Source organism: Hemiscyllium ocellatum, chromosome 13, assembly GCF_020745735.1.
Source record: "Hemiscyllium ocellatum isolate sHemOce1 chromosome 13, sHemOce1.pat.X.cur, whole genome shotgun sequence".
In the NCBI taxonomy this organism is placed as follows: domain Eukaryota; kingdom Metazoa; phylum Chordata; class Chondrichthyes; order Orectolobiformes; family Hemiscylliidae; genus Hemiscyllium; species Hemiscyllium ocellatum.
Genome location: NC_083413.1, coordinates 47,263,542 through 47,283,597, shown reverse-complemented (window position 1 = coordinate 47,283,597; position 20,056 = coordinate 47,263,542). Strand labels below are relative to the sequence as shown.

The window sequence follows — 20,056 nt, the reverse complement described above, 5'->3', positions numbered from 1 at the left end:
CTATGTTGTAGCTAATTCTTTAAGTTGTTGTGGTTCTGTTCACCGAGCTGGGAATTTGTGTTGCAGATGTTTCGTCCCCTGTCTAGGTGACATCCTCAGTGCTTGGGAGCCTCCTGTGAAGCGCTTCTGTGATGTTTCCTCCGGCATTTATAGTGATTTGTGTCTGCTGCTTCCGGTTGTCAGTTCCAGCTGTCCGCTGCAATGGCCGGTATATTAGGTCCAGGTCTATGTGCTTGTTGATTGAATCAGTGGATGAGTGCCATGCCTCTAGGAATTCCCTAGCTGTTCTCTGTTTGGCTTGTCCTATAATAGTAGTGTTGCCCCAGTCGAACTCAGGCTAGTTGGTTTACGAAACGACATGACCAGCTATCCTTAGTAGCCACACACTCAGATGACAAGCAACATGAGTTCGACTGGGACAACACTACTATTATAGGACAAGCCAAACAGAGAACAGCCAGGGAATTCCTAGAGGCATGGCACTCATCCACAGATTCAATCAATAAACACATTGACCTGGACCCAATATACCGGCCACTGCAGCGGACAGCTTGAACTGACAACCGGAAGCGGCAGATACAACTCACTATAAATGCTGAAGGAAACATCACAGAAGCGCTTCACAGGAGGTTCCCAAGCACTGAGGATATCACCTAGACAGGGGACGAAACGTCTGCAACACAAATTCCCAGCTCGGCGATCAGAACCACAACAACGAGCACCCAAGCTACAAATCCTCTCTCAAACTTTGAATTCTTTAAGTTGATTGTAAGTATATGCTTTGCCCCTTTCTCTTTAAGAAAATTTACAATATATCAAAGCTAGCAGAAGGTTGCTTTAATCGTTGGTTATAGATGTTTAAATAATGTAAAATATGTTCATTTGAGATGTCAATAGTAAGAACATGCATTTGATAGTGATTACTGTTTTCTTTGCCTTTACTTTATGGATGTTGCATAAAGTAAAATCAATCCTTTAAATTAATTGTGCCTGAAGTATTTTTTAATATTAGCTCTTTCTTTACAGCAAACTGGCATGTAGAAATCTTAACCTTGAGGATTTTTTTATAATGTTTCCTTTTCTGAGACATGCATTAAGGGTGACTTAAAAATAAAATTCTATGGACTTGCTGACCAAAAAATACCAGATGGCAGGCCGTGTCTTGCTGTCACACAGATTTTCTGTTCTTGAGTCTCTTGTTCACTGTATGACAATTTCTTTTCCAAACGTAGTATTAATCATTGTCGCAAACTTGCAGATAAAACCAATTTAATGTGCTGAAACAGCTGTTGCTGTATACCGTTTTTTTTATTTGGAAGAAGGCAGTTGGAACTGACCTTAAATTGGCATCTTGACGATCAATGGGCAGAGAAAACCTGCTGACAGATGTGTAGAATATATTAGTATCTGAGCACAATTAAATGCCAATTACTAATATTTGTGGCATTGTGACTTTTGTAATATAGCTGGTTACCCACTGTCAGGTCTGTTGATTGACAGATGACTACTGAGATATTCATTCTGAGCATGTCCAGTGTCTCTCTCGACAGTATAATGAAACTCTAGATTATTGTACGTAAGCTGGGGACATTTTTAAATTGAGTGGTTCTGCTGAGAGGAAAGAAGATTGAAATCTGGATGAAATTTGACATTTGTTGTGTATACTTAAGTGTGTCATTTGATCGATGTGGAGAGCTACAATAGAAGATGGATTTAGTTGCTGAAAATGAAAGCTTGCTTTGATGACATAATCATATTACTCAACACAAGGAGCAATATTTTGGTAGCGATTCGAAATCTTTCATCTATAACTTTGTGTTGGAGTAAAATTCCATTCAATAGTTATTCCAGGTGAATGTATTCAATAGCTTTAGTTTTTAAATGCCTCAGAACCAATGTAGTTTGTCTTAGCTAAACCATTCAAGAAAACTTAGATTCTTATGGCATTCCTAAAGGAAATTGAACATTATCTCCCCATTTTCCACAGGATTCTTGATCACTTTCTCACTAAATTGTAACTTACTGCCTCCATGCTAGCCATACTCTAAATGGTTGCTTTGTATCAGGCACTATTCACAACTGTTTTAACCCTGTCTCCTTTCCTTGACAAACAACCAGGTCCCACTGCCCATTTCCACCCTCTCCACTCCTTTATGCTCTCAATCTATGCCAATCATTTCTGTAACCCCTTGCTTGAATTCTCTAATCAGACGTGTTCATCTGCAACTGTACCAAAATGTTCCGAACCAAAATACTTCCTGTGACTGTCATTTGTGATCCTTCCTTGTCCACCTGGAACTTTGTTGTTACTATATTACCCAAAATGACTGGAAAAATCAAAAAAGCTCAGTGGTAGAAAATGAAGAGCAATATTCACTTTGTTTTTATGACCAAAGAGCTATTTTTGGTTGGGCCCTGGAAAGTTCTGTACTAGTTCCTTTCCTTTCTGAGGTATGCATCAATGATTTAAACTTAAATATTTGGCAACATGATTCTGTGTTTGCAAATGATACAACAGCTGACCACTCATTATGGGTGGAGGAAAACCTCCATTTTGTTTTCCCAAGCAGTACTTTTCTAGGAAAAAACTCAACAATTTCTATGATTTGTCAATTACTAACTCATCCACGTTATTGTAAGTTTTCAGTGTGCTTGGAATTACTATCCAAAGTTGTTGTTTACTGGCAATTGGAAATTGTGTTTAAATACAGCTTAAAATGAAAGATTAAAAATCTGTTTTCCTTGATTTTTATGAGAGCTAATTATCACTTTAGACGATTTCCACTCAGCAACTTGAGAATGTCGATATATTTGATTAATCTGTTCGGTTAGGCCAGTGATCCATCTCTGGAACATTAACAAAGGACTCTTGGCTCAGAGGTAGGGACTTCACCACTACACCACAAGACTTGAGATTTCTTGTTGTATAATCAACCTGTTCAGAGATATCGTTAGAGACCCAGGCTGGTGGGACATTAACTCAAGCCTCCTAACGCAAAAGTAGGGATCTTACTGCTGCACTAATCAATCCACATAACTTGAGAATGTAGATAGTCTTTAGTTAACCTGTTCAGAAATGTAATTACACATCTCTGGAGCAGATGCATCTTGAACCTAGATCTCCTCGGTACCATAGGATCTCACCAACTTGAGATTGTAAGTTTGTAAAAAAAAATTAACTTATTTTTAATAATCAACCAGTTAAGAGATGTTACCACATACCAGGTGAGACTAGAACCCAGCCCAGGAGTAGGGACCCTACCACTGCACCACAAGAGAGTCCCTCCACCTTGAGAATGGAGGTGTTAATGTAAAACTGCACACAGCAGGGCACAAATCAACACTGATTTGCTCCTCACATCACAGGAATTGTTAATGTGGCAAACCTACACCAGTGACAACTGCCTCAGTTTCATATATCTTATACATATGTTAAGGTTAAGACTAAAATAAACATAGGTGGCAGGAAGGCCACCTATCCACCCACATTTTATTGATATGTTAATTTGATTGTTAGGATATACCCGTCAAGCAAAAGTGGGATATACGTAGAATTGCTACATAGAATCCTGACAGTGTGGAAACAGGCCCTTTGGCCCAACAAGTCCACACCGACCCTCTGAGGAGTAACATTCCCCTGCCCCATTATCCTATATTTACCCCTGACCAATGCACCTAACCTGAACATCTCTGAACACTATGGACAATTTAGCATGGCCAATTCACCTAACTTGCAAATCTTTGGATTTTGGCAAGAAACCCACACAGACACAGGGAGAATGTGCAAACTCCACACAGACAGTTGCCCTAGGCTGAAATCAAATCCAGGTCCCTGATACTGAGAGACAGCAGTGCTAGCTACTGAGCCACCATGCTGTCCATTCTGGGGCTCTTGTGTCGCAGAGATAGTGTCCCTGCCTCTGGACTGAAAGACCTTGGTTCAAGTCCAAACTGTACAAAGATATGTGTAATAACATGCCTGAACATGTTGATTAGAAAAATACAGAAAAGAGAGACTGCTTAGACACTGTTAGCAGTAGGGTATTGGGAGGCATATGTAATGCTGCATTCTGTAAGTAAACCTATTATCAAGAAAAAAAATTGTATCATACTTTATCATCTGGTTCAAGATTTAATTATCACCCCTCCTTTCAAACCCACTAAAAGGAGTATGAACATCTAGCTAATCGTGTGATAGAGAATGCAGAGCAACTAAAATTTTTATCGAAATTAGAAGATTGGAAAATGGTTTTATGTACTCCTCATGAAGAAACACCATATTCTTATCGTAATACATCTTTGAACACAGTATACATTGTTCTGTTAATAATGATTGATTGCAGTACCTTCCAGAAAAGCATACCTGATCAATAGATTTTGAGGAAGTCATGAACAACAATAACAACATTGGAATAGGTTTTTGTCAACTGAATGCAACAAAGTTGTTTTTCATTAACATGTCTCAAATGAACTTTTTAATATTAACAATTCAGTTTTAATTATGAAAATTGAATCTGTCATTAGTTACAACTGTGCTTTCATTTGCAGCAGGTGTTTTCCTTTGGAAGTGGAGCTGGTGTAGTCATCAGATCAGGAATAATGTTCAGGTGATACTTGGTGCTGTAGTGAATGTCTAATTTCTAAATGACATCAGTTAACCAAACTTAGTCTCCACTGGTTTGTTGGTAATGTGGTATATGGTATACATATTTAAATTGCAGGATGATTTATTTTCTCTCCCCTGTCCAGTGGCTGAATCATCCAATAAGTCTTTTTGTCTTTCAAAGTGTTTGCAATATTTAAAAGACTATTCAACATTTTCTCTAATGAAATTGCAAAACAAAAGAATATGTGATGAATGTAATTAGATTGTGTACATTCGCTTGTCAGTGTGAAACAATGCCTTGTGTTAAGAAGATTACATAGATTAAAAAGAGTACGTAATTATTGTGATGAACTTTAGTAATTTGGACTCAGATGCACTAGATAAGAACAAAATATCAATCTGAAGTAGCCAAAGGTTAAAAGTGCTAGCTAACACCAAGTTCAGATAACTCAAGTCTGGATTTTGTAAAATTACTGGAGCAGCCAAGATGGTGGACAGGCTCAGAGAATCATACAGGAGGCTGTGTTTGTCAGAACCTTAGCAATGATTTCTGGTTGTGTTGACTGTCCAAGTGTAATCAGTGGGAAAATGGCCCATTAATGGCAAAAACTTCATCAATATTTTAAATTAATTTTTGTGTGTAATTTAAATATAATCTGCCAGGATTTATCCCGGCTTTTCTGATTGTACTGAATTGGCACAAGTCCCTTGTGCCTTCATAAGCTGCCCATTGTACACTGGTGACTTGAAATTGGCTGATCTAACACAGAGAGAGGCTAAGAGCTTTTTTGACTTGTAGACAATGAGGAGCTGCATTACCTTTGGACAATTTTCTTTCTGTTCAGTCATGGTAATTTCACACACTGAAGAACACAATCACATGGTATTAATTGACTTAGCTAAAAATGACTGTGCTAAAAGTTAAAGGGTGGTGCATGGGTGTGGGGAAGAGAAACAAGTCATGAAGGTGCAGAATGTATCTGAGTTCATAGGTACTTCACAGGCTGTCTTAAAAGACAGAGAAGGTGTTACAAAATGAGGATCAATCACTCTGTTACTGCTTCATCCTGATTGCTGGATTGGATCAGTGCTTCACAGGAACCAGTGCAGGAGCCAAAAGGTAATGACAGAAGGCCAGACAGCAAGGGAAAGGCAAATGTTGGTACCTAGTTCATATGACAGTGCACAGGACTAGATTGTTACATGTCTACCGTCAGAGAGATAGTGCCTGAAGAGATTACATCTCTCCAACAAGTCTGCCACGGAACTAGTTATCCGATTGCAGATGCCCTGAATCCACAGAGATATAGTGGGTAACCCAAGCCAGGGACTTTGAAGGTTGCTGCTGCCTTAAATTCAAAAGTAGTCAATTACTTCTTGGATTTGCCTATAGATGACATCAATAGCATCTCCCATGCAGCCACACACCACTGAATCAAGGAAGTAACAAGTTCATTGTACAAGTAAGCATGAGAATGAATATGTTTCTGGACAGAATTGGATAGATAGATTGAGAGGGGAGTAGGATTCATAACAATTGTCAGCCTTTGGTGTGTTTATGTGTTATTAACAGAAAATAACAGTATTCCCACTAAGGCACCATCAGAACAATCAGTGCCATTTATCAACTACAAGTTATTTTATTCACTCAATATAACCACATGTTATATACAGTACTCATTCTGAAAGGGTTAATGTTGGAGACTGCACTAAACGGCGCCTAATTAATGTAACTTCTACCCAATTGCTATTATTGCAATGAACTACATCTCATTAAACTGAGCCTTTCCTTGTTAAGAGTCACTAGTGGTTGTTCCTTTCTGAGTGAGGACCAAATAGACTTTTAGACTCAGCAGGGAAAGAGGAATTATGACAGCATCTTTCACAAAAAACAATATGGTGATTAGCAATGGTCATTCTCACTTAATAACACATGGTGAAAAAAATCCATTGTACATAGGCAAAGAAAGGTAAACAGAACAACTGAGTTATCAATTTTAAAGACTTCACTGCTTCAAGAATTACTCATTCGGTCAGTCAGCAGCCACAAGCTCTTGAATGAATAGTCAGAAAGACCAACAAGAGAGAAACAGCATTCCCTACTAAAGCCTTTACTTCAAACCTAGAAAGAAGCAGTAAAGGGCTAGTTACACATAGCAGTTAAAGGCCATTGTGAAGAAAGGGTATGTATGAACATTCGCTTCTTAGCAGATCTTTAATCAAGATTGTAGCTTTCAGACAAGACGTTAATCCAAGGTCCCATCTATTCTGTCAGGTGGATATAAATAATCACATGATGGTTGAGGCAAAATCTATGCTTAAATCAGCATCACAAAAATAGGTTAACTGACCATTATCACATTGGTATTTTTAGGAGTTTAATGTAAGCAAATTGTCTGCATTGTTTCCTATATAACAGCAAGAGACAACATTTCAATGGTACATCATTGGTTGCAAGCACTGAGGATATCCAGTGGTTGTGAAAGGTCCAGTATAGATGTGTATTTTATCATTCTCACAAATTAGGTACCCTGTTTAAGCTACTCTTACGTTTGTGACTGGAGCTTGTCTTTTTACAGACCATCTGCCATTTAAATTTTGGTTACTTATATGCAGACACATGTTGTACAACTGGGCAAGAAGCCATCTAACTGAATGAGTCACGGGGGATTGTCAGCTTCTGACTTTATAACAGAAATTCTCGTTTGAAAATGGGCCAACTATGAGGTACTGACAATGAAAGTAGGCAAATGGAGCCCAATGTAATCATCTTAACCATTCCTTTGAACAGTTTCACCAAACCATTCATCGTTTGTAAAAGCTTTTGAAATCATTCCTCTACTTAATAAAATTAGGACATGTGTGACTGGCTGCTCCTTTGGGTCATGTTTTATGTGTTTGAATTTTTGACAGCCAAAGCTAAAGTCACTAACATGATGTCATTAAATTCATCATTTCTTTTGTTTACTTTCTTCAACAGCAAGGACCCTCCCCCACCAATTACATCCAGGATATGATGTGGAGGTGCCAATGTTGGACTGGGGTGGACAAAGTTAAAAATCACACAACACCAGGTTATAGTCCAACAGGTTCATTTGGAAGGACTAGCTTTCAGAGCACTGCTCCTTCCTCAGATAGTTGTGGAGCAGGATTATAAGACACAGAATTTATAGTAGAAGATTACAGTGTCATGCAAGTGAAATGGCATATTGAACAAACCTAGACTGCTGTTAAGTCTTTCATCTTTTAGAATGGATTGCAGGTTTTGGTTCATTAATATGTAAATCCCAGAACTTCTTTTAAGTCACATTCTTGAGATGACTTAAGGTTTTATAACCTTAAGTCTGCCTGTCTGTATCTCAGTCTTAAGTCAGACTGATTCTATTTCCAACTACAGACTCTAACCTCACACCACCTTTAATACATGATGAGAGTTGAGATGTCACATTTATTTTATAAAACCTTAAGTTATCTCCAGAATGTGACTTAAAAGAAGCTCTGGGATTTACATATTAATGAACCAAAACCTGCAATCTGTGTGGGATTCCTCTGGGTGCTCTGGTTTCCTCCCATAGTCTAAAAATGTGCAGGTTACGGGGATTGGTCACGGGAAATGCGGTGTTGCAGGGATAGGTTGGGACGGTAATGGGAAGTCGAATGGCCTGCTTTCAAATTGTGGGGTTTCTATATGATTCTATGATCTTGGTGTTGAAGAATCCAACCAATATATATTTCAGCTAACTATTATATACAAAGCATTATATTCATCATGCACGTAAGTGTCTGTGTTAACATTAACAGAGGAGCATAAAATCATAGATCCCCACAATGTGGGACAGGCCAATTGGCCCAACAAGTGCACACCACCCTCCGAAGAGCATCCCACCCCCTTGCCCTATCCCTGCATTTTCAATGGCTGGTGCAGCTAACGTACACATCCCTGAACACTTATGGGCAATTTCACATGTCCAAACCACCTAACTTGCACATCTTTTGGACTGTCGGGGGAAACTGGAGACCCACGCAGACATGGGAAGAATATGAAAACTCCACATAGCCTGAGGTTGGAATCGAACCTGGGTCCCTGGTGCTGTGAGGCAGCAGTACTGGCCACTGAGCCACCATGCTGTCCCAACATACTTCCAGCAGAATGAGACATTTATACCCTCAGGTCTCATGTATGATGCAGTGATGATATCTTGAATATGTCTTTTATAGGAAGACTAACAAATTGGCAATACTGAGAAGTAACATGACATTTTTTTTCTTTTTCCCAAAGATAAAGTCTTATCACAAAGAGGTACACGTGTTTGTACATGAGTTTGTGTTATCAGTTTGATAACTGTAAAAATAGTAAAAGAGAGTTGACAAGACCTAATATTTTGGAGGTCTGACAATTCATCCTGATCTGGTGATTTTTATGCCTGTTGTAATCCTTTGAACATATTTAACCACTGCATGATCATAATCATCAGAGGCTTCTTGCAAACACTTTGTGTGTGATTGGTATGTTGCACCTTTGTCTGAGTCTGAGGTTCATAATGCAATATCATGATTGGTAACAGCTTTGTATGATCTGGGCTGCTATATAATGTCTTTTGTGACCACATGACATATCAGAAATCTTTGCAACTTTTATAATATTACAATATATGAGATGTGGCCACATGTTTGAACAAAGCAAGATGCCATAAATAGTAATGAATGAAGTGACCAGATGATAATTAGTTTATCTCTTCTTAAATGCATCAGGGCTGCAAGGACTTCCAGCCTTTTGTGTTTTTAACATCCAATTTGATAACATGAGATAACATTCCTGGTCGATGACCTCTCATTAGATCTGGAAAAGGATTCAAGATACCTCGGGTTTGAAGGATTTCTAGAAATAAGAAATAGGAAGAGTTGGTGGGGGGAAGGGATGGGAGAAGAAAAGTAAAAGACTGTGATAGGTTGGGAGGAGAAGCAATTAAATGAAATGATAGCACATGGTAATAGAAGATGATAACGATCCAAATAAATATACAAAATGTTACAGGGAAGAGATGAATGGGAGTGTAATGTCATCATCCCATGACCTCTTCCCAACCACCCACACCACCCATAGCTGCCTTCTAAACACAAACCCAAAAAGCACTAAGAGAAATGAGCACAAAACAAGTCTTATAATAATCATACTTAAAAATCACACAACACCAGGTTATAGTCCAACAGGTTTACTTTGAAGCACTAGCTTTCAGAGCGCTGCTCCTTCATCAGGTGTTTGTGGAGTATAAAATTGTATGACACAGAATTTATAGCAAAAGTTTACAGTGCGATGTAACTGAAATTACATATTGAAAGAGACCTGGATTGTTTAAGTCTCTCCTCTGTTTGAATGGGCATGTTGGTTTCAGTTCTTTCATACGGTGAGCACGGTAGCTCAGTGATTGGTTCGATTCCAGCCTTGGGTGACGGCTGTGTGGAGTTTGCACATTCTCCCTGTTTCTGCGTGGGTTTCCTCCTGGTGCTCTGGTTTTCCCCCACAGTCCAAGGATGTGCAGGTTAGGTGAATTGCCCATAGTGTTAGGTGCATTAGTCAGAGGGAAATGGATCTGGGTGGGTTGCTCTTTGGAGGGTCAGTGTGGACTTGTTGGGCCAAAGGGCCTGTTTCCCCACTGTAGGGAATCTAATCTAATATGTAAATCCCAGAATATTCTGGAAATTACATTCACAAGTGAACTAACATGCCCATTCTAAAAGATGAGAGACTTAACAAACAATACAGGTCTTTTTCAATATATAATTTCAGTTACATCACACTGTAAGCTTTTGCTATAAATTCTGTGTCCTATGATCTTACACTCCATAACCACCTGATGAAGGAGCAGCACTCCGAAAGCTAGTGCTTCCAAATAAACCTGTTAGACAATAACCTGGTGTTGTGTGTGATTTTTAACTTTGTACACACCCATCCAACACCAGCACCTCCAAATTATTATAATAATAACATCAATTTCATATGCTTTGGTGTTCATTTATCCAAGGAAAACAAAACATGGTTTTTCAAAAAGCATTTAACTGTCAATAAGATAGTCACACCAAATTACCAGTTCTCACAATACCTGCTGGTTAGGGTATGTCATAGTTCCCCCATAATAGTTCCACCTTCATCTTGAGAAAGATGTAAGGCTGAAGTGCGGTGCAGATATTATTCTTGGATACTCTCTCAGGTATGGTGCCTTTTGAAGTTAAATCTGAGAGGTGAGAAGTGAATTTTGTGTTTCCTCTCCCCTGAAATACAGTTGGCCTGTTGCACCTCTTTAATCCTTTATTTGTACTTTATTAACCTCAGAACTCTCGAGTATCATTTACCACATCAATTTCCACAATCCTATTGACGTCCATAGTGCTCAGAACTAATTGGACATGTATTTCTCCTGAAAGAGCCTCTATCCTCTATCAAATGTGGAAAATGCATGTATTCATGTATAGGTCTATCAGTGACTTCCACCAGCACTGGTCTGTAAAGAACTGTCCTGCACTGTCATGCCTAAAAGTACTGATTGTCCTATAACCACTTTTATGCTCACAGCATATCTTTTTAAAACACTTAACTTGAGAAGGATAAATCCTACTTCTACATTCCTGACATAATTAAAATGTTCCAGACAAGATATCCCTTAACATCTGTAGTCGCTGAATGCTGGCAAGTTTGCCCCTTAGATACTAACAGTCCTTCACCGTGCACTGCCATGCACTAATGTTGAATAACTAGCTTCTAGGAGACCACACTACCCATGCCTCTCACTCAGTTTTAGACAGGGCAATCCTGCCTGCATTGCTCATGGTCTTCAGGAGAAACTGTGTCTTACTCAGTTGAAATTTGTATTCCTGAAATTCTCTGTCACTTCTTCTAATGTTCACTGTGCAACTTCAGTTTCTGCCTCTTTTAATTTGGTTGTGTTTTTAAATTACTATTCTTTGTTTGGTTCTGTCGCTTTTAAGAAGTGGTATCTAAAATATAAGCCTTTTTGGGGGAAAGAAACTGGATAATAATCTTAATGAATTGCTTGCCTTTTGTTAACTTCTGTTTCTGCAACTTTTTTTTAGATTACTTACAGTGTGGAAACAGGCCCTTCGGCCCGACAAGTCCACACCGACCCTCCGAAGAGCAACCCACCCAGACCCATTCCCCTACATTTACCCCTCACACTACAGGCAATTTAGCATGGCTAATTCACCTAACCTGCACATTTGGGAGGACTATGGGAGGAAACCCAGAGAAAACCCACGCAGACACGGGGAGAATGTGCAAACTCCACACAGGCAGTTGCCTGAGGTGGGAATTGAACACGGGTCTCTGACAGCAGTGCTAACCACTGAGCCACCGTGCCGCCCCCAACTTATGCCTACCAACAAAGCAAGATTAACCTTAATTACTGTTTTCTTCTCAAAATCATAAGGCACATTTGGGAACGTCACCACTTGCAAGTTTCCCACCAAGCCATCCACCATCCTGACTTGGAAATATTTTGTCATTCTTTCACTGTTGCTGGGTCAAAAACCTGGAATTCCCTCCATTATGGCACTATGGGTCATTTTACAGTGTTTGGACTGCAACAGTTCCAGAAGGCAGCTCACCACCACCACCTCAAGGACAACTAGGGACTGGCATTATATACTGGCCCAAATAGTGACACCATGCCCCTCTAGTGAATAAAAAAAAAGCATTGGTGAAAATCTGAAGGATGGTTTAATGTTAAAGTAGTTGCAAAGCAAAATGGCCATTAACACTGCCATAACCATTGAAATAATCATATAACATACCAAAGGAACTGCATAATAAACTTCATTAATTTTAATTGTCAATTTGTGTTTTGCTGACTGCATATGCAGAATGAATTCAACTAGGGAAAAGCATATTGAAGATCTTCTACCTTTCAGCTTGTTAAGAATTCTAAGAAGTGATGTGGATGGTCTCTGCCAAAAAATATAAGAACATGCCTGATACAAAATATTATATTTTTAAAATAATTCTAGCCACCTTTGCCAACTAAGCCAGAATTTATTACCTATCCCAGTTGCCCTTGAGAAGTGGTGCTGAGCTGCCTTCTTTACCTGCTACAGACCATGCAGTGAAGGTACACTACAGATTCTGGTCAATGGTAACCCCCTGAATTTTGATAATAGGGGATTTAGAGATCATAATGTCATGGAGTATGAAGGTTGTTCATTAATTCTTTCTTGTTAGTGATGATACTTGCCTGCCATTTTTGTTATTTACCACTTGTAAGTTCAAACCTAGTTATTGTTGAGGAGCAAGCGACTGCAGATGCTGGGAATTTGGACTGGAAACAAAAAAATGCTGGAGATCAAAGTAGGTCAGGCAGCATCTGTGGAGAGAAACCTGGTTGTTCTTCAAATCTTGCTGCACATGAATATGAACTGTACAAGTACCTGAGGATTCATGAATGATGCTCAACATTGTGCATTTATATGTGAACATCCCCCTTCTGACCTTATGATGGAGGTAAGGTCATTAAGGTCATGGGTTTAGGACACTACCCTGAGAAATTCCTGCAGTGGTGCCCTAGAGCTGCAATGATTGACCTCCAGCAGCCACAGCCATTTTCCTTTGTGCTAATTAAGTCTCCAGCTGGTGCCTTAGTTGTCTTTATTCCCTTTATTCCCATAGACTCCAGTTTTGAGCGAGCTCCTTGATGACACACTAGGCAAATGCTGACTTGACGGCAAGAGCATTCACCCTCACTTCCTGTCTTGAGTTCATTTCTTATCCAGGTTTGAGCCATGACTGTAGATGTTCTATGATATCTTTATGACCCAGGAGCAACCTTGTGATAAAGTCACAGAATTACTCCTCACTGGAAACAAATAGCACAGCGCGGGTGGAATTTAACAAAAGACGTAGAAAGACGCATGTATAAAGGAAGGAGGGCAAAAAAGGGGACATGAGATGGTTTTGGCAAATAGAATTAAGGAGAATCCAAAGGGTTTTTACAAATATATTAAGGACAAAAGGGTAACTAGGGAGAGAATAGAGCCCCTCAAAGATCAGCAAGGCAGCCTTTGTGTGGAGCCACAGAAAATGGGGGAGATACTAAATGAATATTTTGCATTAGTATTTACTGTGGAAAAGGATATGGAAGGTATAGACTGTAGGGAAATAGATGGTGACATCTTGCAAAATGTCCAGGTCACAGAGGAGGAAGTGCTGGATGTCTTGAAAAGGTTAAAGTTGGATAAATCCCCAGGACCTGATCAGCTATATCCGAGAACTCTGTGGGAAGCTAGAGAAGTGATTGCTGGGCCTCTTCCTGAGATATTTGTATCATCGATAGTCACAGGTGAGGTGCTGGAAGACTGGAGGTTGGCAAACGTGGCGCCATTGTTTAAGAAGGGCGGTAAGGACAAGCCAGGGAACTATAGACCGGTGGGCAAGTTGTTGGAGGGAATCTTGAGGGACAGGATGTGCATGTATTTGGAAAGGCAAGGACTGATTAGGGATAGTCAACATGGCTTTGTGTGTGGGAAATCATGTCGCACAAACTTGATTGAGTTTTTTGATGAAGTAACGAAGAAGATTGATGAGGGCAGAGCAGTAGATATGATCTATATGGACTTCAGTAAGGCGTTCGACAAGGTTCCCCATGGGAGACTGATTAGCAAGATTATATCTCATGGAATAAAGGGAGAAATAGCCATTTGGATACAGAACTAGCTCAAAGGTAGAAGACAGAGGGTGGTGGTGGAGGGTTGTTTTTCAGACTGGAGGCCTGTGACCAGTGGAATGCCACAAGGATCGGTGCTGAGTCCTCTACTTTTTGTCATTTACATAAATGATTTGGATGTGAGCATAAGAGGACAGTTAGTAAGTTTGCAGATGACACCAAAATTGGAGGTGTAGTCGACAGTGAAGAGGGTTACCTTAGATTACAACAGGATCTGGATCAGATGGGCCAATGGACTGAGAAGTAGCAGATGGAGTTTAATTCAAATAAATGCAAAGTACTGTATTTTGGGAAAGCAAATCTTAGCAGGACTTATACACTTAATGTTAAGGTCCTAGGGAGTGTTGCTGAACAAAGAGACCTTGGAGTGCAGGTTCATAGCTCCTTGAAAGTGGAGTCGCAGGTAGATAGGACAGTGAAGGCGGTGTTTGGTATGCTTTCCTTTATTGGTCAGAGTATTGAGTACAGGAGTTGGGAGGTCATGTTGCAGCTGTACAGGACATTGGTTAGGCCACTGTTGGAATATTGCATGTAATTCTGGTCTCCTTCCTATCGGAAAGATATGAAACTTGAAAGAGTACAGAAAAGATTTACAAGGATGTTGCCAGGGTTGGAGGATTTGAGCTATAGGGAGAAGCTGAGTAGGCTGGGGCTGTTTTCCCTGGAGCGTCGGAGACTGAGGGGTGACCTTCTAGAAGTTTACAAAATCAGGAGGGGCATAGATAGGATAAATAGACAAAGTCTTTTCCCCGGAATCAGAGAGTCCAGAACTAGAGGGCAGAGGTTTAGGGTGAGAGGGGAAAGATATAAAAGAGACATAAGGGGCAACGTTTTCATGCAGAGGGTGGCACGTGCATGGAATGAGCTGCCAGAGGATGTGGTGGAGACTGGTACAATTGCAACATTTAAGAGGTATTTATATGGGTATATGAATAGGAAGAGTTTGGAAGGATATGGGCCGGGTGCTGGCAGGTGGGACTAGATTGGGTTGGGATATCTAGTCGGCGTGGACAGGTTGGACCGAAGGGTCTGTTTCCATGCTGTACATCTCTCTGACACTATGACTCTGTGAAGTAGAACAATTTGCAATATCCAATAGAGTTTATGAAATCACCTTTCTAAAGAGATAACATAACATTAGAGCCTGGTTTATCTCTGAATACCAGGAGGTGCAATAGTAGTCTTAGCTTGTGTCTTCTGACATCCTCAAAACTTTTACATTGCGCATGCAGAAAGTTCTGGGTAAACTCTGTGAAATATCCTGCTGGTAATAAAAAAACACGGTGGTGCCCTAATCAGTAGATTAACTTTGAGCGAATAGGGTGGAGTGGTGTCACTGACCACACTGGTAGGGTTACTGTGCATACATGTTTGCATGTACATACTGAAAGCATTTTTGGAGTGTCAGCAATCATTCTCTTAGTCTTGATCCTCTTTGTCCTTCTGGCTGAAGATTGCTTCAAATGCATCAGCCTCATCTGTTGCACTGGTGTAGTGGGATCTCCTATCATTGAAGAAAGGGATAGTTGTTGAGCTTTCACCTCCAATTGTGTTGCTTAATTGTCCTCCACCTTTATGTCTGGATACAGCAAACTTGCATAACTCAGATATGATCTGTTAGTTGTGGGATCCCTTAGCCTTGTCTGTGTCATGCAACAAAAACAGAAATTGCTGGAGAAAGCAAATGAGAAAGCAAAATTAATGTTTTGAGTCCAGAGACCACTCCACAAATGCTGCCAGACCGGTTGAGTTTCCCCAGCCATGGGTATGCTGTGCCATTACACTACACATTATGGTTGAATACCTATCTGCCACTTCTGATGGCTGACATGTCTAGTCTTGAGTTGTAAGATCTTTTTAAAATCTATTTGATTTAACATGGTAATATTGCCACAATGCAACAGCGAGTATTTTCAATACGAAGATGAACTTTATCTGAGCAAGAACTGAGCAATTATTACTCTTAATGAGACTGTCAATGATAAATGCATCTACTACAGATAGATTGGTGAGAATGAAGCCAAGTAAGTTTCTCAGTCACCATCTACCACTGGCCAGTTTAACAGTTATGTTCTTTAAGACTCAGTCAGCCCTGAGTATTACCATAAGACCATAAGACATAGGAGCCATTCGGCCCATCGAGTCCACTCCGCCATTCAATCATGGCTGATGGGCATTTCAACTCCACTTACCTGATTTCTCCCCGTAGCCCTTAATTCCTTGAGACAACAAGAATCTACCAATCTCTGCCTTGAAGACATCTAGCGTCCCGGCCTCCACTGCACTCTGCGGCAATAAATTCCACAGGCCCACCACTTTCTGGCTGAAGAAATGTCTCAGCATTTCTGTTCTGAATTCACCCCCTCTAATTTTAAGGCTGTGTACACGGGACCTAGTCTCCTCGCCTAATGGAAACAATTTCCTAGCGTCCAACCTTTCTAAGCCATGTATTATCTTGTACGTCTCTATTAAATCTCCCCTTAATCTCTAAACTCCAATGAATACAATCCCAGGATCCTCAGCCGTTTCTCATATGTTAGACCTACTATTCCAGGGATCATCCGTGTGAATCTCCGCTGGACACGTTCCAGTGCCAGGCTAGGATCAGAGGACTCAGTCTCAGAATAATGGGGCACCAATTTAAGACGCAGATGAAGAGGAATTTATTCCGTCAGAGCTTTTTGAGTCTTTGGAGCTCTGTTACAGAGAGATGTGGCGCAGAATCCTTGTGTATATTTAAGACTGAGATCGATACATGCTTGATTGATCAGTTGGGAAATCAAGGGTTAAGGGGAAAGGCCAGGAAAGTCAACATGAGAGATGTTGGATCAGCCATGATCCTATTGCATGGCAGGGTAGGCTTGAGCTGCTGAATATCCTACTCCTGTTTCTATTTCTTACAATAGCATGGTCTGTAGATCTGGGGTGGCATGTAGGTGAGATTGGCAGATTTATTTCCCTAAAAGGCATTCATGAACTAGGTTTTTATGACAACAACAATAGTTTTATGATCATCATTAAACTGACTTTTAGTTGCAGATTTATTAATTTAATTCAAACTTCATTCCCAGCCATGGTAGGCTTCTAAAACCTACACAGAGCATTAACCTCGATTTCTAGATTCTAGTTTAAGGATGATATCACTATGCCAATTGTTCTCAAATTCTGAATATCTTTCAGGACTCAACTTCACGACTGTTTCTCAGGATTTATTGAGTGGATTTATAAGTTTGAATATGGATTACATATTACCCTCAATCTCCTGATGAAAGGCCACACCTGAAACATCAACACTATTTTTCTGTCCTCAGATGGTTCCAAAACTGTTGGGTATTTTCAGAGATTTTTGTTCGTCCCCTGATTTTTTGCCATTGGTTGAGATTTGTGTTCAGGCATCCAAAATGTCTGGCAATTAAACAACAAATATGTTTGAGCTTCAGAAATAATTCAATCTAGATGTACATAAGACAATTTTTGTCTCCTTAATTCTGCAGTTAGATTACATTCTTGAACTCATTCATTGCTACTTCATTTGTATATATTTATATATATACGGATCCTGTTGGTTTTCAATGTTAGAATATTGTCAAGAGTAATCTGCTGTCACCCAGATGTTCCATAAGAGCTATTAATTTTCTTTGTGGCAGCATCACACAGTAAGGCATTGTGTTTCTATTAGATTGTGGAACACGTCTATGTTGAATATATTATCATGCAATAAAACATTTTGGTGGGTACAAGTGTATATGAGAGATGGTAATGCATGTTTGGCAGAAAAATCAACTTTTTATTCCAAATCTGAAAGTAAAATTTCTTCTGAAGCTAACAGAAAATTGTGAATAGCTGCGCCAGGGGAATTATTTGTTTATTCCAAAATGTAAATGGGTGAAGGATTGCCCTTTCACATGGAGTCAATTATTTTTGCCACAAACACAGTGAGGATATTCACTACAAATAGCTGGCAAATTCAGTTGTACAGAATGCAAATAACTTTACTGCATTGGCCAAGTGCTACGCCACTGATTGTAAATTTAATGTCTGGAACTTAGTTGCTGATATTGCTAAAGAAATAAACCTTACCGATTTTGATTTCAATTTTTGAATACAGGCTCTGAAATGGCCTATCAGAAAGTGGACCAGAGATTTCGAGTGCACACTGAAGATGTGGACACTGAAGAGCTTCCAGTTCCTTCACTAGACTTAGAGTGGGACATGGAAAAAGAGTTGGAAGAAAGTGGATTTGATGGCTTTGAACCAGATAGTTCGAGCCAGCATTGTTTGGCTAACTCGGCTGGAAACAATGATCTTGACTTTGAATTTATGCAGCCTTCAGCATCACCCCGAGGAAGATTTGCACGTCTTGAAGAAGAGTCTGATTACATAGTGCATCCAAGACAAGGATCAAAAAATCAGCAGGGCAGCCTTTCTATCATCGCAAAACTCTTTGTCGCAGGGTTTATTATATTTATTTGTGGTTTTCTAATTGGTTACTATGGACGGAAAAGTAACTCAAAACATACCTTGCCAAATAACATAACAACACCAATGCCACCTACATCTTCAATTGCAGTATCTGATGATGGCACAATCCTTCAGAGTATTGTTCAGGCAATTGAAGGCTACAGCATCAGGAGCTTTTTCAGGTTAGTGCAATTTTAATACAAACTTTTTGGCTTGACAACTTTGATACCAAAATAGGGAAAGGGAAAAAAAAGTTCTCTTTTTTTAATACCGTTTTCTAAGATTGGCACAACAGAAGTATATCTTTTTTTCCCTGTTTGTGAATTGAGATTATGTATGAGGACTTTTTAAAGAGGTTATATTTGAGAACAGGAGACATTTTGTTCATTAGTAAACTTTTCATCAAGTTATAGTATTTAAACTTAACATTAAAAGGTTGTAGGTTGTACAATAATTTTCAAAGATTAACCAATGACCTCATAATTTCTTTGTCATAAACACTAACTACAGACTCAAAAACAAATGATCAATTAATGCCTCTGACTTAGTAGACCATGATTATTTTGTTATTTTTAATAATATGTAATGATTTATGTGATCTTGTAATATGAATGACAGTGGTCATTTGATTTCATTACCCATTGCCCAGGCATGGTGGTAGTTCTAGACTTTTGAATAATTTCAGACTTAGGAGCAATTTTTTAATAAATCACATTATTTTGCCATTTTGATAATAAAAGAACAGAGATAACCATGCAAAGTCAGAATCAGGTGTAAAAGACCTTTAGCTGATCGTTGTTCTCTTCAGAAATAAAGATTATAGGCAGGAAAGGTCCTTTCAGTGTAGGTCCAATGAGTTGCTGTAGTTCATTCTGTAGAGTGTAAGTGCTAGGTAGCCCAACATCATAGCTCAGTGATGGTGAAGGGAGTGGATATTAGGTACGTTAGTTCTTTTGCCAGTCAATCAAACTGCTCTCTCTTTGATCATATTGAGCTTCTTGACTATTGTTGCAATTAAACCAATCTCCAGGTGAGCAGTGAAGATTCCAATGCTCCTGATTTTAGCCTTGTAAGTGGTGAAGTTAGTGAGGAGGTAATGACAAAGCTGTGTACCTTGTATCCCAGTCTTGTAATCTTGCTAATGTAACTAGTTAACTAGTTATTGCTGCCTTCACCTTCTCTCCTCCCCTCTCCCCCCCCCCCCCCCCCCCCCCCCCCCAACCCTGGAGTGTATTGACAATGCTGTAATGCTGTCCTATGA

The 20,056-nt window shown here is 39.6% G+C and overlaps 1 protein-coding gene across 5 annotated transcripts in view; it reads left to right on the top strand.

Moving 5' to 3' along the window:
- The window catches only part of LOC132821532 (inactive N-acetylated-alpha-linked acidic dipeptidase-like protein 2), a 973,299-nt gene that overhangs the window by 383,721 nt on the left and 569,522 nt on the right, over positions 1-20,056 (top strand). For all 5 annotated transcript variants that reach the window (XM_060834141.1, XM_060834143.1, XM_060834142.1 and 2 more), the window contains one exon: positions 18,443-18,977. In XM_060834141.1, the coding sequence (XP_060690124.1) occupies positions 18,451-18,977 (527 nt within the window). In that variant the 5' untranslated portion in view covers positions 18,443-18,450. The remainder of the gene's footprint in view (positions 1-18,442; positions 18,978-20,056) is intronic.